This window comes from Paramacrobiotus metropolitanus, unplaced genomic scaffold (assembly GCF_019649055.1).
Source record: "Paramacrobiotus metropolitanus isolate TYO unplaced genomic scaffold, Prichtersi_v1.0 Parri_scaffold0000005, whole genome shotgun sequence".
Lineage (NCBI taxonomy): Eukaryota > Metazoa > Tardigrada > Eutardigrada > Parachela > Macrobiotidae > Paramacrobiotus > Paramacrobiotus metropolitanus.
This window is the reverse complement of record NW_026570225.1, coordinates 3,077,874-3,104,811: the sequence shown is the minus strand read 5'-3', so window position 1 is coordinate 3,104,811 and position 26,938 is coordinate 3,077,874. Positions and strand designations below refer to the sequence as shown.

At 40.9% G+C, this 26,938-nt stretch overlaps 6 protein-coding genes across 11 annotated transcripts; 2 read left to right on the top strand and 4 right to left on the bottom strand.

The window, feature by feature from the left end:
- Positions 1–802: 802 nt before the first annotated feature.
- Positions 803–3,211, bottom strand: LOC129581243 (CXXC motif containing zinc binding protein-like). Its single transcript, XM_055472210.1, has 7 exons — positions 2,872–3,211; positions 2,507–2,593; positions 2,168–2,224; positions 1,657–1,738; positions 1,433–1,545; positions 1,246–1,311; positions 803–1,160 (listed from the first exon to the last, which is right to left on the bottom strand). The coding sequence occupies exons 1-7, from the start codon at positions 2,875–2,877 to the stop codon at positions 1,083–1,085; spliced, it is 489 nt and encodes a 162-aa protein (XP_055328185.1). The 5' UTR covers positions 2,878–3,211; the 3' UTR covers positions 803–1,082.
- A 202-nt stretch (positions 3,212–3,413) lies between these two features.
- LOC129581069 (transmembrane protein 258-like) lies at positions 3,414–5,186 on the top strand. The gene is made up of 5 exons (XM_055471933.1): positions 3,414–3,565; positions 4,060–4,109; positions 4,381–4,432; positions 4,600–4,681; positions 4,749–5,186. The coding sequence occupies exons 2-5, from the start codon at positions 4,107–4,109 to the stop codon at positions 4,873–4,875; spliced, it is 264 nt and encodes an 87-aa protein (XP_055327908.1). The 5' UTR covers positions 3,414–3,565; positions 4,060–4,106; the 3' UTR covers positions 4,876–5,186.
- LOC129581065 (kelch-like protein 38) lies at positions 5,151–7,740 on the bottom strand. The gene is made up of 3 exons (XM_055471926.1): positions 7,069–7,740; positions 6,086–6,849; positions 5,151–5,877 (listed from the first exon to the last, which is right to left on the bottom strand). The coding sequence occupies exons 1-3, from the start codon at positions 7,402–7,404 to the stop codon at positions 5,226–5,228; spliced, it is 1,752 nt and encodes a 583-aa protein (XP_055327901.1). The 5' UTR covers positions 7,405–7,740; the 3' UTR covers positions 5,151–5,225.
- Positions 7,741–7,852: 112 nt separating this feature from the next.
- LOC129581067 (dual specificity protein phosphatase 12-like) lies at positions 7,853–10,628 on the bottom strand. 4 transcript variants are annotated; one of them, XM_055471931.1, is made up of 7 exons: positions 10,325–10,628; positions 9,668–10,197; positions 9,367–9,480; positions 8,974–9,086; positions 8,717–8,807; positions 8,352–8,590; positions 7,853–8,208 (listed from the first exon to the last, which is right to left on the bottom strand). In XM_055471931.1, exons 2-7 carry the CDS (start codon positions 10,045–10,047, stop codon positions 8,114–8,116), a joined length of 1,032 nt encoding a protein of 343 aa, XP_055327906.1. In that variant the 5' UTR covers positions 10,048–10,197; positions 10,325–10,628; the 3' UTR covers positions 7,853–8,113. The 4 variants fall into 4 exon arrangements, with proteins under 4 accessions (XP_055327906.1, XP_055327905.1, XP_055327907.1 ...); XM_055471930.1 differs by having other exon boundaries at positions 10,329–10,628; XM_055471932.1 differs by having other exon boundaries at positions 9,668–10,189; positions 10,329–10,628.
- Positions 10,468–13,172, top strand: LOC129581066 (DNA-dependent metalloprotease dvc-1-like). 2 transcript variants are annotated; one of them, XM_055471928.1, is made up of 5 exons: positions 10,468–10,545; positions 10,681–11,024; positions 11,135–11,216; positions 11,446–11,735; positions 11,979–13,172. In XM_055471928.1, the coding sequence occupies exons 2-5, from the start codon at positions 10,990–10,992 to the stop codon at positions 12,841–12,843; spliced, it is 1,272 nt and encodes a 423-aa protein (XP_055327903.1). In that variant the 5' UTR covers positions 10,468–10,545; positions 10,681–10,989; the 3' UTR covers positions 12,844–13,172. The 2 variants fall into 2 exon arrangements, with proteins under 2 accessions (XP_055327903.1, XP_055327902.1); XM_055471927.1 differs by lacking the exon at positions 10,468–10,545 and having other exon boundaries at positions 10,610–11,024.
- A 132-nt stretch (positions 13,173–13,304) lies between these two features.
- On the bottom strand, positions 13,305–26,191 carry LOC129580930 (integrin alpha-8-like). 2 transcript variants are annotated; one of them, XM_055471697.1, is made up of 26 exons: positions 26,130–26,191; positions 24,266–24,646; positions 23,466–23,584; positions 22,734–22,846; positions 20,908–21,028; positions 20,620–20,687; positions 20,455–20,503; positions 20,240–20,371; positions 20,019–20,062; positions 19,788–19,894; positions 19,624–19,726; positions 19,346–19,448; positions 18,875–19,063; positions 18,599–18,749; positions 18,313–18,514; positions 17,982–18,247; positions 17,714–17,873; positions 17,270–17,359; positions 17,016–17,188; positions 16,825–16,927; positions 16,570–16,734; positions 16,160–16,339; positions 15,876–16,091; positions 15,111–15,236; positions 14,402–14,675; positions 13,305–13,689 (listed from the first exon to the last, which is right to left on the bottom strand). In XM_055471697.1, exons 1-26 carry the CDS (start codon positions 26,174–26,176, stop codon positions 13,673–13,675), a joined length of 3,699 nt encoding a protein of 1,232 aa, XP_055327672.1. In that variant the 5' UTR covers positions 26,177–26,191; the 3' UTR covers positions 13,305–13,672. The 2 variants fall into 2 exon arrangements, with proteins under 2 accessions (XP_055327672.1, XP_055327673.1); XM_055471698.1 differs by having other exon boundaries at positions 14,417–14,675.
- Positions 26,192–26,938: the final 747 nt, after the last annotated feature.

The following is a 26,938-nucleotide window of genomic DNA, read 5'->3' as shown; positions in this document are numbered from 1 at the left end:
AATTTCCGAGCCGAGCTAAAACTCTGACCAATCACAGCTTCCTTGGCGTGACGTCAATTTCAATTTTCGGTAGCACGATCATTTTCGACTTCCGGTTGCATTTTGCTTTGGAGCAAATCGCACTAGGTACAGTGTCTACGGAAGTTCGCGCTTTAATGTGACGTAATCGCGAAGGCGTGGTTTCTTTAACGCGCAAATCAGGCGCCCGCGGTCCCCGGTCGGCAAAGATGCAGGTAGCGGCATGCCTTTCGCATTTCTTTAAAACGACCAAGCAAAAACCTAAAACGGTTTAAACTCAAAATTTTGCGAACGGAGATGGCAAGTAAATAAATTCCCCTTTAACACGACTGCGAACATTACAAAAGAAGTTCTGTCCGCAATCCGCATTACTGTATGTTACACAATATGTGTCCAAGGTCTAAGCCTCCTAACCTCCAGTCGGTCCAGACACGTAATCAGAATCGGATATGGTCAACGGATTATGGAGGAACGAGTTTCACACTTTGCACTACTACCTTGTTGCATCGGATACCAAGATATGGTTTGTCGTTTAAAAAATCCCCTGACGTTTATACAAAACATACATTTTTCAGTGCGTTTAAAGTTACTACAGTAAGGCTGAGGAGGGTAACTAATACGTACTTATGGTAATAGTACAGTAGTAATTGACCGAATACGAATTTAACGAATTCGCATACGAATTTAACATGCAACCTTTGTTCGGCTAAACGTGGGAAAATGCTTTTATAACGTATAATCTGCATTCAGTGAAAAAGTTACAGAAACAACATGAAGCTTTGATTCTTGTGGTAGAAATGAATGGTTCAATTGTTTAATGCGTTCACATAGAATGATATAAGTATAAAGCGCTGTTCACGACAGTTAATGGATAAAAACGTTGTAAACCGGTGGAACATAGGTATACAGTAATTCCCTTAAACCTTGAGGTTTCCCCAGAATACACAGTCAATCACAGATTAAGCCTTAGACACTGCTAAAAAAATTTTGAGAACTGAAACGACACAAATTTTGAACAATCACACATATAAACGATCATTTTTATCCACCGCATATATATTTCACTACTTCCGGACGAATTTGTGCTCTAATTCCATAATCCCTATAGACTCTTTAGCGATTTCGTCATAGTCAGTCCACTCCTGGGGCAAAATATTAAAAGACACTTGAAAACACTTAACATAGGTCTCTCAAGTCTGCAATCAGCACTACCACATCCCGTCGCACCTTTTCTGACAGGTCAACATCCGAGAATTTTTGACTGGAATGAGAAGCGTAAACGCAATATCCATGCTGCAAACCAATCAATTAAAAAAAATTAAACTCATGATATTAGTTCATGCTAAATATCAAAAACTCTAGAAGAGAAGTTCTGAAAAAAAAATTTAGATTTTCGAAATTCTAATCTACGTACCCCGAAATCGAAATTAACGGGTTCCAGTCCGCGACAGTCCAAAGTGCAAACCGACTTAAACTGTCCGCTATCTCCTTCACAGTATGGAAATGAGGCCGCCTTTTCCAGTATGTCTGAAATTCAAAACGGATTTTCAATTATTCGATATACATATAAATATGTTGTCACGAGTATTCTAACCGTAAGCACAGTTCGAATTTATCAGCGATCAAAGGTCGACATACCGACTGTGCCCTTGTTCCCGCAAAAATTGCATGTTTCAACCAGGTTTGATTCACCGCGACTGTTGCTTTGTGGAAACTTTTCCTTGAGAAAAAGAAAAACTCAAGGTAGCAAACCAGAAAAAACTGGCCCAGCGCACTACGTAAGCTGCGTGTAAATTTTAAATAATATTTTGCGCAACACTGCTTTTGGTTTTCACAATTTTATTGTGTCGCGCATTCTATTATCACAATCAAAAAGAAGCTGGACTCTGTTTTGTCAATGAATATATATCACCCGGCCCACAAACATAATCGTGAAGAAGTTCTTGATGTTTCAGCCATTAACTGTCGCCTATGACACGCTTACGAACAACAATCACAAGTCAGAATAATTGCACATGACTTACAGTTTGTTTTAGTTTCCTTACCCATGGCGACATAAAACAACATTGCGTATAAAAACACAATTAAAGTCATATAGGGGCAATAATGGTGCGCTTACAATTAGATCCGCAACTTCAATTTAACTCACCCCGATAGTCACAACACGAAACGTATCGCGTTCCTCGTTGCAGCCGGTACATCTGAACTGCGAAGATCGAAATAACGGTTAAAATTAAATGCATTTATTTACTTGTTAATTAGTAGATACTGCAAACGAAACCACAGCATATACTGTATACACTTCTACAGTTCTACTAACCTTTAATACTGTCCTTGCATACTGTACTTGTACTGTACTGTATACTGTACCACACCCGGCAGTATAAATTTGTAGATAAACTAATCATAACTCTCATTAGTATCAGCACGAGTGCGCACGCAAAACCACGATCAAGTGACCATCATTTTTCAGAAAACGATGTCTCACCTTTATTCGCCATTCAAAAGTTTGGATCGAAGCCGGAACGAACTCCTTCACATTTTCCAACTGGCATCTGATATCTAAGTTGAATTTCTACAACCCAGAAAACACGAAGGTTTAATTAGCGCTCACTGGCCGTGGAGCTATCAGGTTCAATCAGTATTATAAGGCCTAGGACACAACACATAAAGCAGCCACAGAAATGTTACATAATAAAACTTAGAATTGCAAAATATTAAAAAATACAAAAGTCGTGTTTGTCCAGTGTCCTCGCTAAAATATACAAAATTTAAATATGATTACCACAAGAATTCCAGACTTTTTATCATTTGTGAGAACCTGCTAGCTTCGTCAAATACTTTTAAACATACCGGCATTCGTGATGTCGTGCCGAAAAGAATAGGCGTAGAGATGACAGATTTTAAACAACGGTGCGAATAACAATTATATGCACTAGAAACAGGAACAAAATGATGGTGATCCAGCGGTTCTTTCAGAATCTCTCACGACCACTTCCGTCCGTCTACTAATCTACCAACTGACTGCAAATTTTAACTCGTTCTGCAAAGTCACAAATCGTTCCATACGCGGTCCAAGAGCGCTGCTGAACAGGTGCACCTACAAAGCATATTCTTTGAGTCTTGTAACATACAGTAACTGCAAGGATATTCGGAGAAGAAAATGAAAAAACGTCCTTTTTCATTTATGAACTTCTTGTCGATCTTGTCATTCTTGTGCAGTGTAATGTTTTCGTTTTTAAAGCTTGTAATTTTTTTCTGGCTAACTGCCGCCGCCAGCAGTCCGCAATATACAATGGAAGTAGTAAACGGGATCCCTTACGGCAAACGATGACACTAATTTATTTATGCAGCACCGGGGTTTCGCCCTCGCACGAAAATCATGCTAACGTGGCGACTGATTGCGAGTGCGAATCTCACGGTCAGAATCTTTTTTCATTTTTGCGGCTACTAGCCTTTTTTCCATTGCAAATCCACAAAACTCTTTTGCTTTTAATTGGTTTTCCATGAGGAACTTTTAGTCAGTGTTTCCCATCTGTATTTCAAGGTATGGAGTTTACAATATGGTGTATGGTAGACGTTTTTGCAAAACTTCGTTCTATAAGTAGCAGGCCACATGCATTGCAACTATGCCATACTGCTTATTTTATCCACCGCTTTTTTTACCGTATTTTTCAACGTTTAACACTTTCTTGACCAAAACTTTCACAGTATCTTAGAAAACATTAACTTATTAAACATCAGTCGAGAGGGGCGGCCTAATCACTGAGAAAATTTGATCTAAATTTGCTCCCATCGGCGCTGTCCCCGTGATCGATGCCGATGCCGTTCCGCTAGCAGCCAGTAGTGAATCAGTATAAATTATGTACGAGTACTTCGAAATACTTGTATTTATGGAACTACTACGGTAGCACTTGTTTTATTTACGACCGAGACATCATTGAATTTTGAAAGTAAACCTCCTTCGTATTTAAGCAAGCCTAATTTTTTATGTTGGGACAGTTAAGTGAATTGTGGCTATGTGAGCTTGTATGTTTTTAGGTTCCAAAGGGATTCGAGATTTCAGCGCCTTACCCAAGCGCACCACAATGGTAAACTGATATCACGATTGCAGAAACTGCAGATTTCCTGATTTAAATTGAGTGCTGTACTTTAATGAAAAATGATTTATGATAAATCTGAGTTACTGTAAAGTTATGGATTTTGAAAGTTGTGTGCATTCTTGTTTTCCGAGTTAACGATTGTGATCTTCGTGAAGAAATCTACCCGGAGACCGAGCTTCTGTAACCGAAAATTAGCATGAAATACAGCAGTATACTGATATCACTGCGTGTACAATGTACACTGATATTATTTTTGCAGGAAATACCGAAATCCGAATTTTTTGATGTGTCGACATATTCACGATATTCCGGTGAGTACAGTACTTAAAAGAAAAACCCTTTGCATGCGTTAATATGTATGTAATAGTTAATATGCGTATGCGTTATATGCGTTATATGTATGTAATAGTTAATATGTATGTAATGCGTTAATATGTATGTTTTTGCATGCGTTTGTATGTAATAGAAGTTTTTGCAGGCCCTGTCGATGCTGCCATCATACCGCTGATGTCGTATCTGCTGCTGGGCGCCGGGTTTTTCTTCATGGCTTATTTCTTCGTGTAAGATTAAGAAATCTATTATTTGCAGTTGGCTGCTTGCTATATTCTGTGGTTTGGACTACTGCAGGTACGAAGTGACATCTACGAAATCTTCGCGAGAACTGCGGAAGGAGATTTTGGTTGCCACTTTGGCCGCTCTGTTTTTAGGAGTTGGCACAGTTTTCGCCCTTCTGCTTGTTGGAATATACGTTTAACATTTCTGAACAGTGACGCTTTTTTCGTTTCCCTTTTTGTTGCGCTTGTTAAGGTAGTTTTCTTATAATTTTAGAGTCTATTAATTTGTCGACTGCTTTGCAATCTGTTCGTTGTTTTTTCCATGTGACCAGCATGTCTGACTGAAATTTTTGCAGTGTCCAACGTGCGGCAGTTTTATAAGGACGTCACGTCATTGTGATGAACTTCTGGCTGTGCAGCCTGTGCTTGAATTTCGAAACGGGCTCATGTTGTCGATATTAAAACCTGCTTTTTATTTTATGTCATTTTTAAGCATAAAAAATTAGTCAGAGTTTGTACAGTATCGACGGACGCATCAGACAAAGTTATTTCAGTTTTCGTAGCTGGCACTGATCGGTAAAAACGCGACCACGGTTTCATGATCCCAGATAGCATCTATCAGGTTATCCTGTCCTTTGTTCTCCCATTCTTTGGCAGCCAGATCGAAATACGTCAGAGACACCTGTCGGTTTTTGACCAGATTAGATTTTTGTTGAGGCAGACGATCAGACGCCTTGAGGGACCCGCCTCCGATGACCGCAAGATGTTTGCCGGTGAACACATACTGCTGGAAGGCTTTAGCGAATGGTACATCCCAGTTTTCTCGCTGCCATCCAGATTCCGGTGTAAAAGCAAACACTTCCTTCAAAATAATTTGTTCGCCTGCTTTAACTGTCCAGCCGCCGACGGAGTAGACTTTCTTGGCGTGATAAAACATGCAATGGTCGTTGCAGGTCACCGGCAGCGGCAGCAGTCGTGACCACAGCGCATTTTCTGGATCATACGCCCAGAAATCCCGGCAAGGGGAATCGAAGTTTTCCAGTCCACCGGAAATCAGTATTCGATCTTTGGTAGTGCATAATGCGAAATTTTCCGCCGAAAACGGACACATGCCGATGAATTCCCAGGAATTGTTGCATAGGTTGTAGCGTTCATATGTCGAATGGCCGTCCTCGTCGCCGCCAAAAACGTACACAAAATTTCTGCAATAAGCGATAGCCGGCTTCAATTAAGTTTTCAGCGTACATCTAGCTGGCACTCTACATTGTCTACCACACATCTAGCTGGCACTCTACATTGTCTACCACACATCTACTGTATCGCATTATTTTTAAATTAGAATTTTTTTGTATAATTAATTATAATTTCGCAGTTGCAGTACACATACTGGCCGCGTTAAAGTTTCCTCACCTGAACCAAACCGAAACACACCCGGATCGGGCTTTCTTCATTGAATTCGCCAGTATCCAGCGATTGTTGTGCACATCGTAAATGTACACTGAAGATGTGCGTGATTCGTTCATATTATCATCAAAATAAGCTCCACCACAAATGAGTATTCCTCCATCCGGAAGGGGACAAGTCGCAAAGTCCACGGTGCGATATTTCATCGGCAAACGCGTCAGCGGTTTCCAGACTGTTCCGACGTTACCAGTTTTGTTGTTAATCGTGACAAATTTAATCTCGTTAGTGGGACCATCCAGACCAAATCCACCCAGCATCAGAATACAGCGCTGCATTCCGCGAGGTACGGACGGTGGCGGAGATTTGCTGCTGTCGATGATCAACTGTCGCAGCGGCTTGACACATTTGACGGAAACGGCACGCGTATCGCGCATGTGAATGCGATCCCAGTAAATGTGGTTTAGGAATTTTTTGGCATATTTCTCCCGACATTTGTAGTTGAACTGAATCCACTGCACGACAATGTTCAGCACCGTGGTTTCCAGCGAGGTAATCACAGTGTCCCGCAGTAACCGTATCATAAAATCACCTTCAAACCGCAACAGAACTTTCTGGTCGATATTGGTCAGGTTTCTGCCGGTAAAGTCCAGAATACGGTTTTGCAGCCGATGTAGAGAAAACACCACAGCATGGTGCCAAATGTCCACGCAACTATCCAGTTCGATCGAGTCAATCAAGAAATTTTCGCATACTGCGATTAATTCGTCCACCTACATTAATGCCAAAATTAATATTGCTCGATTTTACTTATGATTAGGAAATTAAATATCTATGTTTTAAATATTCGAAAAAGAACTTTAGCTGGTCCAAACTGACGGTGGACTGTGAAGATTGACTACGCAAATGACCAATGTCCAGTTCCAAATGTACAATCGATAACAACCGCCGCATGGTGCATTTGGATTACATAATCTAGTACAATATTTTACCTGTGTGAGGGTCGCAATTTTCAGAGCCTCTTCTAGAAACTCCATTGACAATGTGATTTGCCCAGAATAAATAAACTGGAGCAGCAGTCGGATACCCTTTTCCGTTACTCCTTTCAAAACGATGGTTTTCTTCTCCGCTTCCACAAAAGCATTGTTCCGCAACATGGCGTTAAAATATGGACTGGCGGAGGCTAGTACGCATTTGTGCGCGGGAAATTCGATGCCGGCCTCTTCGGCCGACAGTACAATATCCGTCCATTGATAACCAGCTCGTAACAGATCCAACTGGTGTAACGTTCGGGCTGTGTATGACCGAGTTATCCGCGAACAATCCATAGATACAATAGTAAATTGGGAATATTGTAACTACAGGATATCTGTGAATATTGACTACGGGTTGCGAAATATGAACACTAAACAGATTTACAACAAGGCTTCGGTCAGGATTAAAGAACGTAATTCGGCACCAGCTGGTATCTATCAAATATCAATCGTACTAATCGCACCAATGATTTGTGGAAGCGCTATTAAAACGAGACCGGCTACGAATAGATCAGCCAAAAGCAGGAAGTTTACACAGCCATGATACAGCGACACGGCCTTGATCTCTTCCTAGTCTACTGGCCCACATTTCCCTCCATTTCCTGTTTAGAGAATGTCGTCATGCGAGCGTCTTTAACCAGCACTATACCGGCTGCCCGAGTACAGACAGGTATGCTCCAAATGAAATTGTTGCTAACTTGAAAATAACAATAAGGAAGGATGCCAATCATGTCGTCAGTCGTAAAATCAACATACCCACTGGTCCCTCGTCAACCACATAAATGAGCAAATCACACACACACTATCTATCGGAAATCTAGCTCTGTAAGGTTGCGCAATACTAGTACTATTAATTTCAACCGGGATCAACTTTATAACTACCTTTTCAACAATCTGCTAAAAAACCCAAACCAAGGCAACGAACTTATTCGAGAGCAAACCCATACTAAAACATCAAAACACCACTTTTGTACACTCGATAATTTCGCTCGTTAGGTCATTTTCAGCTGGGGTTTGAAAACCGCTTCCGGTGTTCGACTTTTCCCTTATCCATATGGAATGCAGGTGTCACAAATGTCCCACATGGGCAACGTTCACCTACCAAAGCATATTAATTAACGTAAAACAGCAAGCAATCCCGATCGAAATTTCAATATTATACGTATTACGTAACACCACAAAAACAGGAATTATTTCCATGCATTTACTTGTTCTGTTTGTTTATAACATTTGTTGCTTACCAACCCACGAAAAGGTCCCCACTTTCTTTTTGCATTTTGGACAATTGAGCTTTCCACGTGTTTCCATAATTTCGTCTTTCATCCATATCACAGGTTCAATGAACAGTTCACCTCGTGAGCAAGTGCCAGATTCTGACAACGGTTTGTTGACTTTTGATGGAAATGCCGCGGAAGTGTCAGCAACATTAGCATCGGATGGCCGGTGAGTCAAAAGGTTATCCGGCAGAAATAGGGGACACCTGCATGAGTGCATCGAAAATATGATTGTCATGCTTATTCACTGCCTATATATAGATATAAACAAGTACAACCCACGCCGAATACAATGTTTCACGCTATTGTAACCTATGTAGTGACAGACATACCGACATATTCTACAACAAAAGCATTCTCGTGCAGAATCCGTCGTTTGCGGTGAATCCACCAGCACGGATTCTATATCGCCCTCCGGAATTCCTACAATTTTACAAAACAAACACATACCAAATTACCAATGTAACAATGAATTTAACTTGCCGTTGATCACTTATACATGCACAAACCACCAAAGCTGTTTAAACGATTAAACAAACACTCTGTGAAAAAGCATAACTGTAAAACCGATTTCTAAAATTAACGCAACCTGTTGGAGCGGCCATCTTCAACTTCCACTGACGGTACAGTCTACTAGACACATCGATTTTGTTTCCCATCAGTTCATATAAGCGCAATTGCTCCAAAAAATTTGAATTCGGCCTGAAAAAAAGAACTGTAATCGTAAAGTCAGTCTATAACAGCACTCGTAGTCGATTTAACAGATTTCTTGTACCGTGAGTACCGCACCACGAGTACAGGACTTGTATAACAATAATTTACACAGACTATTATAAAAGTACGAATTGAGCGGTTAAAAAATAATCTCGATTTCACTTCGTTCGTGAATTCAACGACACTGTAATTTTGTGGAATATAGTCAATAAGGTACAGCAATTAACAGCACAAAATCAGAAGTAAGTAAATCAATCACAAAACTCACATCACTCCAGGGCGGTGTGTCCGTATCAAACCCAGAGCATCATCAACGCCAAAACACTTTTCCCTCATCAAATATGCGGCAACGACTGTCACGCTTCGTGAGATTCCTGCATTGCTGCAACAGTGCCAAATGGAGCATATGGAAATTTAGTCTCTTTTACTAAAATAAATTTCGTAATTTCGAGTAAGTCAAAAATAAGTTCGTCAAAGTCGTAACAATGCCGCTGCGGCCTTGCAAATCCGAGCGTGTCGGTTTTCTCGGAGGTGGCAACGTGAAATATTCACACCGCATACGTACGTACCAGTGTACCAAAACATGGGTTCGCGTTGTGCGGTTGTCGTGGATAAAAACAATGGCTTCGTCAAAATGAGAAAGCAAATCACAACAAAATGAATCCTCCACTTTAATATATTTGTAAGAGCGGCATGCATTTGCGACTTCCGGGGGAAGGCGTTGAGTGTCAACAGTCAGAATCGCTGATTTGGAAAGCGTATCCCGTGTTAAAGCCAGTTCGGTGCTTACTGTAGCCGCTGGACTGTCAACTTCCAAGGAGGAACTGGAAATCGCTGAACATGATTCTTTAGCGGCATCTTGCAAGGCACAGATGGATCGGTAACTTCCTAGATACAAATTGTCCGCCACAAAGGAGAAGGAATCAGGCTGCTGGTTTTCGCTGTCCATTATTGATTACAGATTTGTAGTGTACTGTGTACGTAATCTGAATGATCTGTGTCTTCTTCTCCATTAACACGTCATGATATTACCATATCTGCGGCCGTTGTCTGGTTGCCAGTGCCATAGTATCCTCCAAACCAAACACTTGCTGCAATACTTATAAAAAAATAATTAGGAAACTGTATTAACCATCAAGTACTGTTTCATGAATCATGATAGCCGCGAAAAGATATAAAATTGTAGATAATTATAAAGTAGGTGATAGCCCTGTTATTGCACCAACTTACTGAAATGCTTTCGCCGCGGGCGAAAAAAACAAGGAAACTTCTGTTAATGGGTATAGTCAGCAAAGCGCAGTAGTCTACAGACTCTACACTATATACTCCACGGTTAGTCACAACAAAAAATTGAAGGGAAACAAAACATCTTCGGAAAGTGAAAAATTGGTGGAAAAACTGGTTTCTGTCTTTCTGAAGAAACGATCCCCTCCGCCCTTGGGAGCAGGTACGTTGCTCCTAGGAAACGCTTGCTGTCAAAAACACGAAAAAGCTGCAAGACTCGCAAAACGTGTTTACGTACAGTACTTATTTTAATTTTTAACGTACTTATTTTAATTTTTAACGATGAGTTCATAAACAGGACAGACTCATAAGACTTAAGAGGACAAGATATTTCGATGAAAGAACACTCTACGCCAACGACAAAGGAAAAGGTTCTGTTTTAGAATTAAGTTTTGAACAGTTTTGCCTGTCAGTCTGTCACTGGTAAAGTACCATCGCTACTTCACCAGCACAATAAATACTGGCTGACAGTGGCTGACACAACATCGAACGGCAAAAAGTGGAGATTTGGAGTTTGGGAGTTTGACCTCTAGCAAAGCTGCCATTGTAAATTTTTATGGACTGTTATTAATAATCCCATATCAGATTTGAGGATCGGAGAAAGAAGATGGCTCAGTGGAAAGATCACGGCATGGCAAAAACGTGGGTGATGTTCCACTCTTGCGTTCTTGGCTGAGACACAATGAAAGGCAGTGCTGCGGAATTTTACTGCGTCTGATCATTGGTAAAACCTAACATGGATTTGTTTTCAGAGCCATGCCAGTTCAGTACGGCTTCGAGGACGTTAGCGAAGAAGATTCTGCTGCCATTACTGTAATACTTATCGAGGATTGTGTAAGTGACTGGTGTGGCGTTAAAGTAGAATGTCTGATAAAAGTCATCGTTTTTTACGCACACATTTTATTTTGTAATTAGAGGATAGCAACTTCAAAGTGCTTTTTCTTGTATTGTACGACTTACTCTGTAAAAGTGAGTCTGCTCAATACTGATCTGTATAGCAACTGAAAGTTTTTATTCTTGTGTTTTTCCGTTATTGACTTCCATTGTGATCTTAATTGCACAGGACGAATATCAAGATGCTGTTCAAATCCAACAGGATGCAGAACTGGCCCGGGTACTTTCCGAAATGCCTGTATTGTATGACGAATTGCCTTCGTCGGCATCTGAGAAGCGTGACATGGTGAAGCGAAAAGTGCATCCTGATTATAATTCGGGATTGTCGCCCGTGGATCCAGAATGGGAGATGCTTGACCCAACTCCAGACATACATGCGTTGTTTATACAGTTTGATCGCGCGTACTTTGCGAACACTCTCGGCAATGTGGAAGTGAAGTGGAGCAAACAGATGATGTCGTAAGTTAACGGCTAATATAAGATTTCACATTTCATCGTGCTTCTAACAGTTCGATATGTTTAGTTACTAGTACCCTGACTTTTTTTAAAGTCCTCGGTAGCCATTGCTTTGCGAGCCGCGTACTTTAAATTCTACCTGATTTTAGCCTGCGTTTAAAAATTTAGGTTTTAATTTAAGTCTTACGTATGTATGGTATTCGCTCAGAATATATTTGGTTTGCACTAAAATGATGGGTAATTTAGATGCGCTGGGATTTGTCGCTATCAGTATCGAGCCGGATACTGTTCCATTGGGCTCAGTTTACCCTTGCTCAAGTTGCGTCCGCGGAAAGATCTGGTCGAGACATTACTGCACGAGATGATTCATGCGTATCTGTTTGTTACTAACAACAATAGCGACCGCAACGATCACGGAGATAATTTTCACGAGCACATGGATCGCATTAACAAGCAAACGGGTGCTAACATTACGGTCTACCATTCTTTCCATGATGAAGTGGAGCACTACCGCCAGCATATATGGCGTTGCAACGGTCCTTGCCAGTCTGAAAAGCCATATTTTGGGTTCGTCAGGCGTTCACGTAATCGTGCTCCATGCGCCGCTGACAATTGGTGGCCCGCTCATGCTGCCAAGTGTAACGGAGTGTTTATTAAAATCAGTGAGCCGGAGGGGTTTAAGAGCAGGAAAAGAAAAAACCCAGATCTAGAGGTAGTCCAGCAAGATGCTGTATTACCTGGACCATCGGGAGTTTTAGCGCCGCGGCCCTCTGGAACCTCTGGTAGTGACAAAGGAGCCCCTTTGCACCAAGTTCAGCGCTGGACAACGCGGACCCCGGGTTTACTGATGGGCAGCGGAAATGAGAATAAAAGCACGACTCTGCTTTTCAACCTCCGTACTACAGGCGGTAGCAGTGGCATAAATTCTACCAATGGTATTGATGCCCTTGGTGGAACTAATCGCCTGCCAGACCAGTTGCCTGTTGTGAAAAAATCATCGAAACATCAGTCCTCACTGGATAACTACTTTGGGATTACTGGGAAAAGTGCGGTGAAAGGTCCGCTAAAACCCAGTGCTTCGAATTCGGTGGACATCATTGTCATCGATTAATCGATTAGCGTGAAGGTTACGAAACTGCATAGTATGCACAGTATCCAAGCTTTGAATCCTATCAGCCACTTTCTTACGTTGTATTTTGTGCGGAATTCCTTGCTCGGAATACGCAAAGCATCTCTTTTCGATGCCTTTTGAAATTTATGTGATGAAATACTGATACTGGTTTTTTTGTTTCACTTTGTAACATGTGGATTTTATTCTTTACCTGTGTATTTTGAATTATGATCTTGAGGAGCCTTCCTTTTTTTCGAAATGGGATGTTAATACTGCTACTTTTTGTAACCATTGCTCAAAGTTTGAACTTCAAATGAATCTCGCGTTTGGATGTTGAGATCAGTGCCCCCACAGCTACGGTAATATATACAGCAAATCCTGAAGGCGATTACGGCTTTCTTGTACAGAGCTTGTTGCAACTTTTGGTACAGTGCGAAAATACTTTTTGAACTCAATGAGCTGCATTCGCTGTTTTAGTTTTTTTTCTCGTCATACGTAACCCATACGAGTACTGCAGCATTTTGTACCACAACATCAAGACAAAAACCCAGGTAAAATGACTATAAAGATCAACAAAAAATTTTTACGGAACATGCAGATCGACTGGATTAGGTCCCAAATTAAATCTACTACAACATGCGAGTCATTAAAAAATTAGTATCATTCAAACGAGGAGGCGCAGAAGTATAAGCATTTTTCGTTTTGTCCAAAGCATTTTAAAATAAAAAACAAGCATACTTGCGGCGCTAACTCCGAAGGTCATTGCGCTCCCTTTGAACTGAACAAATCACGCAAGTAATGCAAAAACTTCACACAGATGACCTTTGGCTCATAGATAAGCGTCACCTGAAAGGAAAACAAAAAACATAAAAACTTACGCCATGATACAATAACTGAACTGAATAAAGGAAACTCAACAAACCCAAGCAAAAACAGAATAAAACAGCCTACCCGGGAGTTTTCATATAAAACTTGAGCGATCACTAAGAAAATAAAATGCAATATCAAAAGGCCATTGTGCATTTTTGTAAGAAGTACCAAAATCAAATTTTCCAAAACTGGATGCAAGCTTCTGCAAACAAGGTATTACGAGCCAGCCTAAGAAAGATAACCACTACGGTTGTAGTGTTCTAAAAAGTCAAAGTACGGCAAAACTTGGGCTAATTGTCTTCTGAATGTTATACTTCTGTAAAACGCTTGTGGACCGAACAGTAATGAGCACAAGAAAGCTGCAGATTTTGCGAATTCACACAAACAGGTTGGACCCGCGCTAATGAAGGAATGGACGACATGGAAGTACTGTGCGGCAGAAACCGATTCTTGGAAAAATGTCGTGTGCCAGGGTGCGGGTGATATTGTACAAAAATTCGGGATGATGTGGTGCCATCCCAGGGCAGCGTATTGCTACGCTTTAACATGCTGTGGTCAGGCTGACGGCGTACTGCACTGCGGGAATTCGAAGCAGCAGGGAACTGCCACACCTTGGAATTCTTCTGATTGTTTTTACGTCTGTTTTTGCTTGCTTCAGCTGTACTCATACGAATACCGGACGGCATACTGGATTGCGGCTTGCCTGGCGCCCTTTCGGGATAGTACTTGTTGTCGGCATAGTCGTATCGGTAGGCGTAGTAGGGCGTGGTGTGGCCGTGACCATTGCCGTTGGACGCGGCGCCGGCGCCGGCACTGGTAGCCAAGGGTTGATAACGAGCCCCGTTATAACTGTGTCCGCCGGCGGCGACACTACCGCCTCCGCGCGCACTGGCGGCTGCCGCGGCACTTCCGGCTGCAGCGCCGTTCGCCATGCCGGGGCGTTTTCGTCGGAAGAATCCGCACTGCATAAAATTTAACATCAGCACGAATACAGGCTGCGCAACGTAGCGGTATTAAAAAAAATTTATGCCAAGAATCCAAGACCAGAATGTTATATGGCATGCTTAGTAACATTGTAATTCCGTGATTTCCGTCATCATGAAATCAGGGAACTATGTCTTGAACAGACGCAACTCTGAAATTACATATCAAAAATTTCTCTAGGAAACTTCGCGTAATACACATCTAACAGCTAGCAATCACATGCAGCCTGATCATTATTTTACATGTATCGAAATTGGTGTAAATGATGTCCATCTGTTATTCAAGAAGTTAATTGATCGAATGTATGCAACTAACAGAGTGCTTCACCATCGTCAGTATATTATTCTGGAGTGTACCATCATCAGTGTTATTATGCCACAAGGAAGTTTTGTGTGATCAGGCATCTAGCTTACCTTCCAACAGACTAATATGATGACGACTAGTAATAAAAGCCCAATAAGAACTCCAACCAGGATCATCCACCATGGGATGGCCATTTGCACTCTGGCTGGATCGGAAGGGTTTATATCCGTTTTTATCTGCAGGAAAAATCAATATAGTACAAAAATATGCTATATACACTCATTTAATACGGTGTACCTAATATTACAGTAAAAAACTACTTACTAAATGCGTTTGGGGGAACGACCGTGGTATACGAAGGAAACGATATTTACTACTTATTTATCGTCAATACTTACTTAAGTAACCACCTGCAAGTAAGGCAAAGAAACCGATGTTCTGTTGCAAAAGCACCACGACTTATAAAAAAATTTCCATAGTAATTTCATGATAAAAGTTCCAAAGCAGAAATAAATTAATTACACCAAAAGCAAGTAAATTAAGTAAGTAAAGTAAGCTAACAGAAGCAAAAGCAAACCGATTTATATCACTGCTGAATTTGTAATTTAATTATGCGCTGCAGTGCAGTTTTGCACTAATTAATACTGGATAAACACATCAGGTAACTAATTACCGCACATTGCAAAAGTGACCCACATTACGGGAAAGAGGGGAGATGTCCACTCATATCAACCAGTAAAGCAATTAAAAGGAAGAGAATTCAAAAATACTATGCTTTGCAGACTTTCCAAAGAGTTCCGAAAAGGCTTGCGAAACATATATACTTCAAAGGAAAGAGAAACAGAGTGCTAAAAGGTTTCGTTACTGTAACATACCACGACCGAATAGTGCTGATTAGATCGTGGTTTTACGGAATGCGCCAGGGACTGAACATAAACAAGGGCGGTAGATGATATGGAAATGTCATCAAACTGCATTTTCCGCAGACTTTCTTCCCATAATCGCGCACGGACGGTTATAGCCACAGTTTGTCTCTCCGCCAAGCCGTGTATATCACAGGTAATATAAACACATTCGTAGGCATTGCAAGCCTGCCATGAAGATTTAACATTAACAACAACTTCACCAATACGACAAAAAAATTCACGCGTTATCTTACGTCTCTTCTTAAATGGGACTCCGTCTGATCCAAATACGAATCGGTTTGGCGCTTCTTCTGCTCTTTAGGTTGACCTTGTGCATTATCGGTCGAACGTGGTCCGCGTGTCGGGGATGCTTGGGAAGGTGACTGCGCCGGATGGATTCGTTGGTGAAAATTAAGAGTTTCATTTGAATCAATCTGAAAGTAATGGATAAGGTAAGACCATTACATCCAAAGAAGGTAGTTCACCGCTTTGAACAGATTACGTACAATTTGTTCTGCGTAAGGAAATCGTTATTAACAGGGAAATTTTTACAATAAAAAGGGGAAGCCAATAATATAATAACTATCTGTACACGAGTTTTGCACCAAAAATTTACTTATTAGCAATTTTATCGCGTTTTTGCCGTTCCAGATTACCGACACACCTCAACGCGTTCAGTATTTGCCGGCACTTTGTGGCACGTTACGTTTTGCCCATCAACGAACGGTTGCTCCATCAAATACAGCAAATGCATTTTCTTGCGCGTATACGAAGGCCAGTGTATGCGTACTTGAGCTTTCTCGATCGTGGTTGGTCCATCATTATAAATCTTCAAAATCAACAGAACACTGAATTTGCGAACTGAAATAAGATCACAATGAAATAATTCGCATTAAAAATTCAAAGGTAACAAACTTACCGTGTACATATGCTTTACTGCTGGTCCAATCTGTCGTTCTGTGTGGTAGCGCGTGGGCGTTGCGCAGTCGACACAGTACTTGACTTGCTGCGGGGAAGATGAGCTACAGCACAGAACCCATTAAAACTGTAGCACTCCATGAATGTCTTGTCAAGTGGCAGCTACATTCCAACCGGAAGCGTCGTACTAACCCAGAAACGGCAAGCGATGCGTCGGCCGATATTTTCAGCCGGAAATCCATGTTGTTGTTCTTCTGGACGTAACGCGGGTTTTCTGCGTTCGAACTGTTGACTTTAGCAGAAAAATTCAGGACTTCCGCTTCCAGCTGGGAAGGGACAGGTTGCAGAAATATCTTGAACGATGCCTGTTAAATATCCATTACGTGGAAATTGTCATCATACAAACATAGTTTGTAACTCAGAAAGTTGAAGAAATCGGTTTTGACCTTTTGTCCGGCCGGTAATGGATTAGCAACGTCACAGATCACAGTATTTTCTCCTTTTCCACTCCGTTGACTACATGTAACTCCAACATGCTACAAAAACAGTTCAATGATTGTGAACATTCTTTGCATAAGGTCGAGTCAATGTTGTCGCCCACTTACTGTATGTTAAAAACATTGCGCATTTAAAAAATAACTACGTTGACAAAGGTCTCATGAAAATTATGCAAACGGGGGGCAATATAATATCTGTACATTTTTGGCATATGTACTCGTACTCGTAAAATGAACCTTAACAAAGTTCCATGTGAAAACGCAGTACGTATGACTGCCTTCCGAATCAGCTATTCGTTAGAAAAAAAACGTCACTTGATAAGTCATTGGGCTAAATAGGCGAAAATGACCTAATTATTTTCATCGTAAAAAAACGTTTTCAGGGTTATGTACCGGCTGATTGGCGTCTTGTTGGGCCTTGGCGTACTGGACTCCCGGTGGCAGATTCAAGAAAAACATTGTTTCGAACGCATCTTCACCCTCATTCTCCACATTAACATCCACGCTTAATGGATCCGACTTCCCCAAGATATATTCCGGCTTCCCTGAGCTTCTAAATTACAAAAACAACTTTTGTTTTTGTTACTTTTATTATTTCTGGCTATCTTTTCGACAGAGTTACAAGTGCAATGAAATAAACAGTTCATGGTTTTCTCCTTACAGGCGGGTATTCAGCCGTAAAGCAGGGTGGCAAACATCGTCCGGCCCACATTTATTGCCAATGCGGATTTGCTTGGAAACTGACGTGGAGTTCAGCTGATCCAGAATGGGCGTAATATCCCGCCGCTGGCGGAGGGGCAGCGCCTGCTGACCTGATGACCATGACGCCGCGCCACCTGGACTGCTGGACCAGGATGGAAAATTGGCGTCGACAATGCGATACTTGGCTTCCATTTTAATAGGGCTCAGCTTGTCCCGAAAGTAATTCTGAATTCAAAATAATGAGAAAATTGCATCCATCAATGTGCATGGTGGAGTATCAGTTGACGCACCGGCATGTAAACATATACACTGTTGTTTCGCTGCTGATTTTTGGCCAGCTGGTATGTCGTGTTGAGTCGGCTTTTGCCTTCTTCATGTCGGAAGAACGCTCGCGGCACAGGAGAACCCGAATCCAAAATAGTTTCCACTTCGATGGTTAAATGGTCGGGAACATTGGTACCAGAATACTGAACAAATGTGTTGAGCACGAAACTGAAAAACGCAGTTTTAAAATTTATTGGAATTTATTTTTTCTATTAAAAATATGGAACAATCATAGTTTGATACTTTACGCACCAGCTCACTCGTGTTCCATTTCTTAGCATGCAATTTCCCTTATTCTCCAAATTCACGGTTGTAGGCATATCAAGCAACGTTGTAACCGTAACCACCGGACGAGACTTCAGTATGACTGCGCGATCAGACTTATAAGCTCCGACAACCAAATCTGCAAAAAACGCCTATACAATAATGCCGCGACAGCATAAACCGGCATACTTGTTCTGAGTTTGTTCTTGATCTGCGAATACCATACAATTTTTAAAGTATTTTTGTACTGTTCCAATTGTATACCTGGGTAAGAGTTCCCATCGAGATCGCTGCCGCCCGCCAAGGAGAAGCCGAACGTCGTCAAATGGACATCGATATCACGGGCGCCGATGACTTGCGTCGGTTTGCTCACAATTCCGTTCTTCCCACCCATGTAGATGTAAACGAGGCCGCGTCCGTCCTCCCCCGCGTATGGTGCGCCCACGGCGATATCTAAAAAACATTTTCCCACTTCAAATCAAGGGCCATCAGCTGCGCTAGGATGCGTCTCAAGTGTCACAGCATACGCTCACTGCCACTTGCGACGGTTTTGTAATCTTCTCTTTTTTAAAAAAAGTTCCTTGGTGCATATTTAGTACAATTTACAATTTACCACAGATAATTCCGCACTGGTTTTCGGTAATTTTACATATCTGACAGTAATTGTTTTTCAAATGCGATTGTGCATGTGCTACATACATAATAAATCTGCACACCGACAAAAGCGATTTTTACCTGCGAAACCATCCAGATTTAAATCACCGGCAGAACAAAGTGACATTCCCAAACGCCCACGATTAAAATCGCCATCAAGAGTATCCGGGCTGGAAAATCGATGCTAAAAATCAAGAAAAACTTGTACGTTAGTGAACCCGCGTAGTAAATCCAGCACTAACACGGAGTAAATCCAGCACTAACACGGAGTATCCAGCACTAACACGGAGTACACACCCTTTCTAATTACCCCGACTAACAATCGCGTCAAGTGTGCATATTTTGATACATCGGCTTACCGTCTGCTTTTGGTAATATATGTAAACTCGTCCTTTTTCAATCGCATTATCGTTTGAACTGTAATTCGTAAACAATGGTGCTCCAACAATCAAATCGTCCAGTCTAGAAATCGTAAAAAGTATTCTGCAACGTGCTCTTCTCCGGACAAGATTTTTGAGCTAACCTGTCTCCGTTGATATCGGCCACCGCTAACGCATATCCAAAATAACTTCCCATCTGCTCACCCGTCAAATTTAGTAAGTTACGCAACTGCATGTCGAAAAGAATGACCTACAAAACATCACACACACTGGTAATTTGCTACCACAAGCAAAAATACGCAGCTAAACCTACTCCTGTTTGTAACAGTACAGAAATAAAAGTGCTTCAGAGAAACAGCAGGACTCTTGCTTACCGCTCCGACGAGGTTGTAGCCACGAGGCATTCCAACAGCAACGTCTAAATGTAATCAAAAAAATTTATTACAGTAGCCATAACTAAGAAAAAAATTGCATTAGGGCTAATTCATGACTCTTTATTAAGCGGGGACTCCAAGTTTAAATGATAATCCAAAAGTTGACCTTTAAGCAATATGGGTGGTTTCGCGAAAACAAAAAGTATTTGTATAAATTGTACCATCCACTTTATCGCCGCTGAATTCGCCCACTACGGTTGAATAGCCGAGATAGCTGTCGTCGTGGTGTGGAGGACTTTCTACAGTCGCCAGCACTTCATCACGGTTCGTGAGTGAAGCCGAATGTTCTTGCCCTGTAACACGACTGGTCTACAATTGCGCAGCAAACCAAAATTATTCCGCATCATATATGTGCTCTACAATAAATTTTACAAACCTTGCCAGTACCACGTTCCAGGTGCCCCCATAAAAAGTCGACTTCCATCCTGAAAAGAGCGAAAAAATAATAACCATAAGTTGGCGAAAATATACTGCAGTAGCCCGCCATTTGGAACAATGCGCTTGGAGCGACCTTTACAAAAAGTAGCAGTTTTCTTCTCACCCTACTGACTGCAGCGGAAAATCCCGCTTGGCAGCTGCCTTGCTGATGATAGCCAGAAGATCCGGATCCTGCATGGTAATATTAGCATTAACACGCTTTAGTAACGAGCGCTTAAACCACAAGCTATACTAGTCAGAATTGCAAGTAGACAGATATCCACGAACATGCAAAGTGCAAACTCTCATAAAATTAGGTAGACAGAGAAAAATGGTCCATATATGTTGATAAAATTCCGTCAAAGATTCAGGTAAAGCATACATTAAAGATATTTTGCAGAAATGCGCCCACCTTGCCGGCATGGTGAATACTCCCTGAATTCGGTGAGGGATTCGGTTCCGACATAGCATGTCCCTACTGGTTCTCGTTTGGAAAAACTGGGTGAGAAATATACATAGCGGGGTGCACAGACCTGCAAAACGTTTTTATCTTTTTCATTGCTGCATCGCACAATCACAGATGAAATTGACTTATGTTCGTCCGCAGAGGTACGTTTTGCGCTAGTTCATCATCACCGAATGCCAATGGGGACCAAGTGTCATCACGGACAAAAGGATAGCAAATTTCATAACTGAGTTAGTGCCTAATTAATTGTTATTCACATAACGGGAAAAGTTGAAACCTTACTAGCAATCTAAGCGTGAGTACGTACGACAAAAATAAAATGTCAGATGTTACTATAGGTAAGCCTTAGTTGATTGAATTATGGTTTTGCTTAAAGTTGCCGCACGCAAAGCTTTTCGAAAAGTACACATTCAACAAAATGTCACAAGCCATAATATATCGATACTAGCAGAGTATCGTGTACCATACTGGTTTTTACCGTGTAATGCGCTATCAACGCTATTTAAAAGGATTTACATCCTTTAGTTAAGTTAAAAGCTCAAAAGCTTTCACATTTTAAAAGGATTAATGGAGCAGAGCATAAGGGTTCAACTTGAGGCTGGACGCAGCCGGCTAATCAGATCAACGCAATGAATTTGTTTGCACTGCGACATATTCAGTTTTTAATCGTAACAGCAAACAGGTTTGAAAGTCGCCACCACGGACGCCAAGAAAAACCAAAACGTAAACTGCTTATATTATTTTTTAAAAATGCATAAGTGCAGTCAGAAAGCTATTGATGCGACAACTCAAACCGATCGAAAGCCATAAAATATGCATTTTTATCACACCAGTCAGATACTACCGTAACATGGGTGTGACGACTTCAAAACTTATAATAGTTTAGTACGTACTACGTACTTAAACATATCAACTGGACAAGCAAAATTAAAAATACCGACTCCATCGCTACATGCTGTATCGATGCTAAAATTGGAGATTCACAATACTAGTTCAATAATTTTAAACTCAATGAATTTCTTTATGGGTTTTACTGAAAATGTGAGTAAGATATCGCTGCTTTTTGCCGGTGCTAACGAGCTGGACTGTCGTCAACGGGTGATACATTAGCGTACGTGTTACGACAGCGGCTGACTCAGAACTGGTTGCAAAAATTTCTCAAGCACAACACACTTGTCATTCGAAACATAACTTCGATCGTGGCGGCACTGTACGGAACCTATTACCTGCAGCGCAGCATCCATATAAGGCAAAAGAGCACATAAAACAGATCTGTTACTGATCGACTACCTTACAAACGATGCCGCTAACATCACGATAGTCAAGTTAACAGCAACTGGTCATTCCAAATGCTCACGGAGTTAAAGCATCATTAATACTAAAAAATAAAAATTTCTCAAATATAGCAGCAGAGTGTTTTTGCACTTTCCGAAATTTTCTCTTAATTAAAAAGCTGAAATGCAATGCTTTTTTCACCAGAAGTTACTTACACTAATAAATTAGGGTACAGACCTGGAGTTGATTACAATATTCAGCATCACTAAATTAATAACATTACTTTTAAGCGTTTCCACAAACAACAGGATCGTTCGATGCTTTAAGGAAAGACAGATTTGGTGGCAAACACGGCTGGTTTGATGACAACACAGTGGAAGTGAACTATGCCTTAAATCATAACCTTGCATCTAACTGGTCCCCATTTCCAGAAATAAAAGTCTATCATTCAGGTTATTACTAAATGCGAAAACATGCATGAATTTGTAATCACTTACTGCCACAGGCCCGTCTGGGCTGGCAGAAGCTATGCTGGCGCCCAACCATTGACCGGATTTATCATCCAGTGGCTCGTTCGCGCGCGTCATCGGATTCGGCACGATATTTGGCCCTGAAAAAACAAATTGCTATATTCGAAACATCATACAAATAATCTCTGTGTTTTATTGGAATAAATATTTTATCCCTATTCAAGTTTGAAGTAAGTAATACACAATAGGCCGGTTTATCGAATTTAGCACTCAAATTCTGTACTTTAAACCATAAGGTAAAACGCATAATTACATTTGTAAAATTGCAGTACGCCGCAGTATACATGGAATATATTTAATTAACCATAAAAAATGGAATTATTCAAAATGATAAAACATGAAAAATTTGCAGAAGTTGTCTTACTGAATTTTTGAATGGAAATTTAAAATTTAGCACCAATCTAACAAAACGACAATTATTTGGAATGTAAAATTCTTCGGTCCGTAATGTTTACACGCTGCTTTCCTTGCAGAATTAATCATCTGCACCCGTAAACCGTAGGCGTTTTACAGGTTTATTAAATTAACAATTATTTATCTTTGCCTAAATGCGAGTGTCCTAATGTAACGCATTAAGCGCCTTTTGTGTATAGCAGAAATCTGCAAATATCGGCATTAGTAGAATATTATTTGAACTGCTAGGAGATGCATTCATCAATATATGGTAACGTAAACATTTGCTTAATAAATCATCGTTACCTTTTGAATCAAAAATGATTTCTTGGCACACGGGCTGAGTTATTGAGCATTTAAACACTGATCCGCCCTTTATAACATCTGCTTGCGTAGTCTGCGCTTCCGGAGCGCCAACGAGCAACCTAAAATAAACAGAAGCATACCATTTAAAGTTTCCTTCAAAATGACGGAAACACCGCACCTTGCGGAGATTCTCTGAGCTCAGAAGGCGGAATACCTACTTCAACTTCCGCACTGATTAACTGTAAAACTTACTGGACAAATTTACAAAATTGGATATCATCATAAAATCCAGTAGATAAAATCCAGTCGGTATGGGGAATATACGTTTGCTGACTCCTTATATTTTCAGACGGTGCTGAGATTTTAGCGCACAACACAAAGGCCGGCAGATTTTTTATGACAAATTTTAAAAGAAAAGAATTACCATAACTATAAAAATAAACTGAAATATTACTACCCTTTATTACGCTGACACGGATATTTCAGTTTTTAATTTGTGTGGTGTGCCGGTGTTCGATATGCATTACGTATAATAACACGATAAAGTATGATTCTAAAAGGTGAATTACGAAGAAGGAAATTAGTTTTTCCAGCTATTAAGTAGACTGCAGTGCTGCACGAGTCGCCTTCCAACACGCTGAAGCCAACCATATTATACGATTTAATTTGCCAATAATTTTGATTTTACTTTATCACCTTGTTTATTACTGACATAACAAGAAAGGCGAAAACTGACGTGCCAGAAATAATCAGTACCTTAAAAAATAATTAAATAAGTACTATTTTTGTTGACAACGTACATTTGCTTGCCCTTGTCGGTATGCTGGAGTACCGTGAACCCGAACATGGAGCCGGCTTCTCCCTGATGGGTGACAGCCGAGCTCAGATCCAGGTTGAAGGCACTGACGGATATGGACGATAAATTAGCCATTGCCATCACAGTTATCACAATGAGCCATTGATAATACGGGCACAGTAGCGCCCGGCCGGACCATATTGGTCGTCCGGCTGCCGGCGACCGATTATTCCTGTCCGTTAAACTACCACGCCCATTACTCCGGAAATTCCTAACAGAAGCATCCATTGTAGCGTGGCACGGGGCTGACAGTTGCGATGCTGTCAAATTGGTCAGCCAACCAATCAAATTGGTCAGCAAAACAAACTCCAACAATAGTCGCACACTGCAATTTGGACAGATCACGCAATCATTTCGCTCGTCAAATTCATAACTTTATATCCAAAAATTAATCGATATAATTTGGTCCAGTGGGAGTGTATAAATCATTCTTCAACCATCATATCCATCGTAAGAAGAATTTACTAAAATATTCCATATCTGCTATAGTGTTTCGGAAGGTGAAAATAGTTTCGGCAGACAAAAAGAATAAATACGAAAAATAAAGCGGAATTCGATGTGAGGTAACAAACGTCTGCTGCAAGTAGCATCAACTTTCGTGCGAATCATAAAATGAGTGGTCAGCGCTATACATCGCCAAGAAGATGCTGCTGCTCTGAATCAGATCTCGTCGAGTCACTAACATGTGCTAACTATTTTGGACAACAGCTAAATAAAGATAAAAATAGCCTCTCGTCCCCTGTCAGATTCTCAAGATGCCGACAGGATTATGCTGCGACTGGTAAGTAACACATGTCCTGTTTGCTTGACCAAGCATTTCGTTGCGCGCTGGCTTCTGTTCCCGCTGCTACGAATGGAAGACGTGTGTATGTATGTGTGCAGCGTCTAATGGCCTCCACCATTTATCGTGTTAACAGTTGGATAGCAGCAACCGCGCAACAGTAGTCCAACACATATGTCCCACATTATTAACCCGCCACTAGTACAAATGGGAGGGATATGGCACTCCGGGAACATACGGCGTATAATAATTACACCACATCCGCTCTAGCTAATTCGGCAGTCAGTTGACGAGAACGGGAAGCGGCTTCAGCGAAAAAGATTTGTTTTTCACCGTTCACAAAATAGTACATCTCGACGAATGGTCAAGCACTTACTGACGTCGACGCCGCTGCCTGCCTCCGCCATTACGAGCGTATAGGCTTTAATGTCAAACAGTTAGTATTTTCTAAAAATACAAACATGTCTGATTCGCTACGCCGATGCAGTTTGTATTGTACACATAAATTCGGATAATATATCGAAAGTATGCAATATCGTAAAATATCGCACTGGCGTACGAGAAAAGAAAACCGGTTGGTGCTATCTGCACTGCCGTGCGGCATTATTGATACAAACTCGATTTCGGTTAATTCTTCTTTAAGCCAAACACTGTAAGAAAACTATAACAATTGTAGCGCTTTTTGCGCAGTTTTCGGATCATAATTGTAGTTCCGGAGATATACTTCTATATATTTTGCAGTCTAACATAATTCAGCCAGCATACATGCTCGCGGTGTGTTGCGCATAGCACTGACAGTGTCATTTTATTCTGAAATATGTAGTTGTTCAACTTCCGTTTACCCGCGCAATGTAAATCAAACACTGCAAACAACTCAAAAATTTCTGACGGTTAAAATTTGCTTTAAAGAACACAGAACTTAAATTCCGAAATCGACCCGGCAAATTAATTATCAACTTGATCGGTTCTGACTTCTCAGTGTACGAATCTTCCAGCTATAATTTTATGACTGCGTACAAGTTAGTACCATGAATGACGCGACTGCTTGGGTGGGCATGCCGGTACAAAACACATGCCGAAGTTTCCGTAAAATCTGAGCGATATTTTGAGAGGAAGGGATGTGAAAATCAAGTTTAACGTGCAATTGAAGGGCGGATAATCGTCGAAGATAATAATATGCTGTCTCCTTGCGCATTATGTTTGTGATCGAGAAATCAAATCGACGAATAGGATACATAACTGCACACACGGACACAGGCAGTCCAACAGTTCACACAATCATAAGATACAAATATAATCCATTACGGTTGAAAAAGTGTTTTGAATTTGACAAGTATGATAGTCATATTACTGTTATTATCTAAGAAAGTAAAATATTGGCTCCAGCCAGTCGCATCCCATGAGCGTTTTTAATGAAGTGCGGATGCATCACATTAGAGTATTAGACAGACATGCGCGGAGAAAACTTGTTCGCCATAATAAATTAATTAATGCAGTAGATAAAGTGGTAATCACTGCCTTGCACCTGTTTTTGTTCAACAATCTGAGGCAGAATTCTACTGGATTTCAGTTATAATGTATATTACAGTACAACCGAACTGTAATAAGTAGCAGTTGAAGACTATCGACTCGTGCAATATGGATGACGGGCGACTGTTCTGCCATATTAGACCATTGTAAACCGTTTCAGACGATTATTCCTGGTCTTACAAATGCAATTAGAAATCAAGAAGTACCAAGAACTTACTATCTATATAGGTAGACTTACTATAGGTAACTTACTATAGGTATCTCACACTATAGTAAGTACTTGGAAGTACTGATAATCGCCATGAT

Coding starts and splice junctions, on each gene's coding strand:
- LOC129581243 (XM_055472210.1), bottom strand. Junction 2,225..2,506: donor CTTTTGAATGGCGAATAAAG/GTGAGACATCGT, acceptor CGATCTTCGCAG/TTCAGATGTACCGGCTGCAA. Junction 1,312..1,432: donor CCGTTAATTTCGATTTCGGG/GTACGTAGATTA, acceptor ATTGGTTTGCAG/CATGGATATTGCGTTTACGC.
- LOC129581069 (XM_055471933.1), top strand. Junction 4,433..4,599: donor GACATATTCACGATATTCCG/GTGAGTACAGTA, acceptor AAGTTTTTGCAG/GCCCTGTCGATGCTGCCATC. Junction 4,682..4,748: donor TTCATGGCTTATTTCTTCGT/GTAAGATTAAGA, acceptor GGACTACTGCAG/GTACGAAGTGACATCTACGA.
- LOC129581065 (XM_055471926.1), bottom strand. CDS start 7,404: ATGGATTGTTCGCGGATAACTCGGTCATACACAGCCCGAACGTTACAC. Junction 6,850..7,068: donor AAATTGCGACCCTCACACAG/GTAAAATATTGT, acceptor GCATTAATGTAG/GTGGACGAATTAATCGCAGT. Junction 5,878..6,085: donor TGTGTTTCGGTTTGGTTCAG/GTGAGGAAACTT, acceptor CGCTTATTGCAG/AAATTTTGTGTACGTTTTTG.
- LOC129581067 (XM_055471929.1), bottom strand. CDS start 10,047: ATGGACAGCGAAAACCAGCAGCCTGATTCCTTCTCCTTTGTGGCGGAC. Junction 8,591..8,716: donor TTTTGTTGTAGAATATGTCG/GTATGTCTGTCA, acceptor GCACTCATGCAG/GTGTCCCCTATTTCTGCCGG. Junction 8,209..8,351: donor GGGGACCTTTTCGTGGGTTG/GTAAGCAACAAA, acceptor ATGCTTTGGTAG/GTGAACGTTGCCCATGTGGG.
- LOC129581066 (XM_055471928.1), top strand. CDS start 10,990: ATGGCTCAGTGGAAAGATCACGGCATGGCAAAAAC. Junction 11,025..11,134: donor GATCACGGCATGGCAAAAAC/GTGGGTGATGTT, acceptor ATTTGTTTTCAG/AGCCATGCCAGTTCAGTACG. Junction 11,217..11,445: donor TAATACTTATCGAGGATTGT/GTAAGTGACTGG, acceptor TTAATTGCACAG/GACGAATATCAAGATGCTGT.
- LOC129580930 (XM_055471697.1), bottom strand. CDS start 26,176: ATGTGTTTTGTACCGGCATGCCCACCCAAGCAGTCGCGTCATTCATG. Junction 22,847..23,465: donor AATCATTTTTGATTCAAAAG/GTAACGATGATT, acceptor TTGTTTTTTCAG/GGCCAAATATCGTGCCGAAT. Junction 19,727..19,787: donor GCCGATATCAACGGAGACAG/GTTAGCTCAAAA, acceptor TACGATTTCTAG/ACTGGACGATTTGATTGTTG.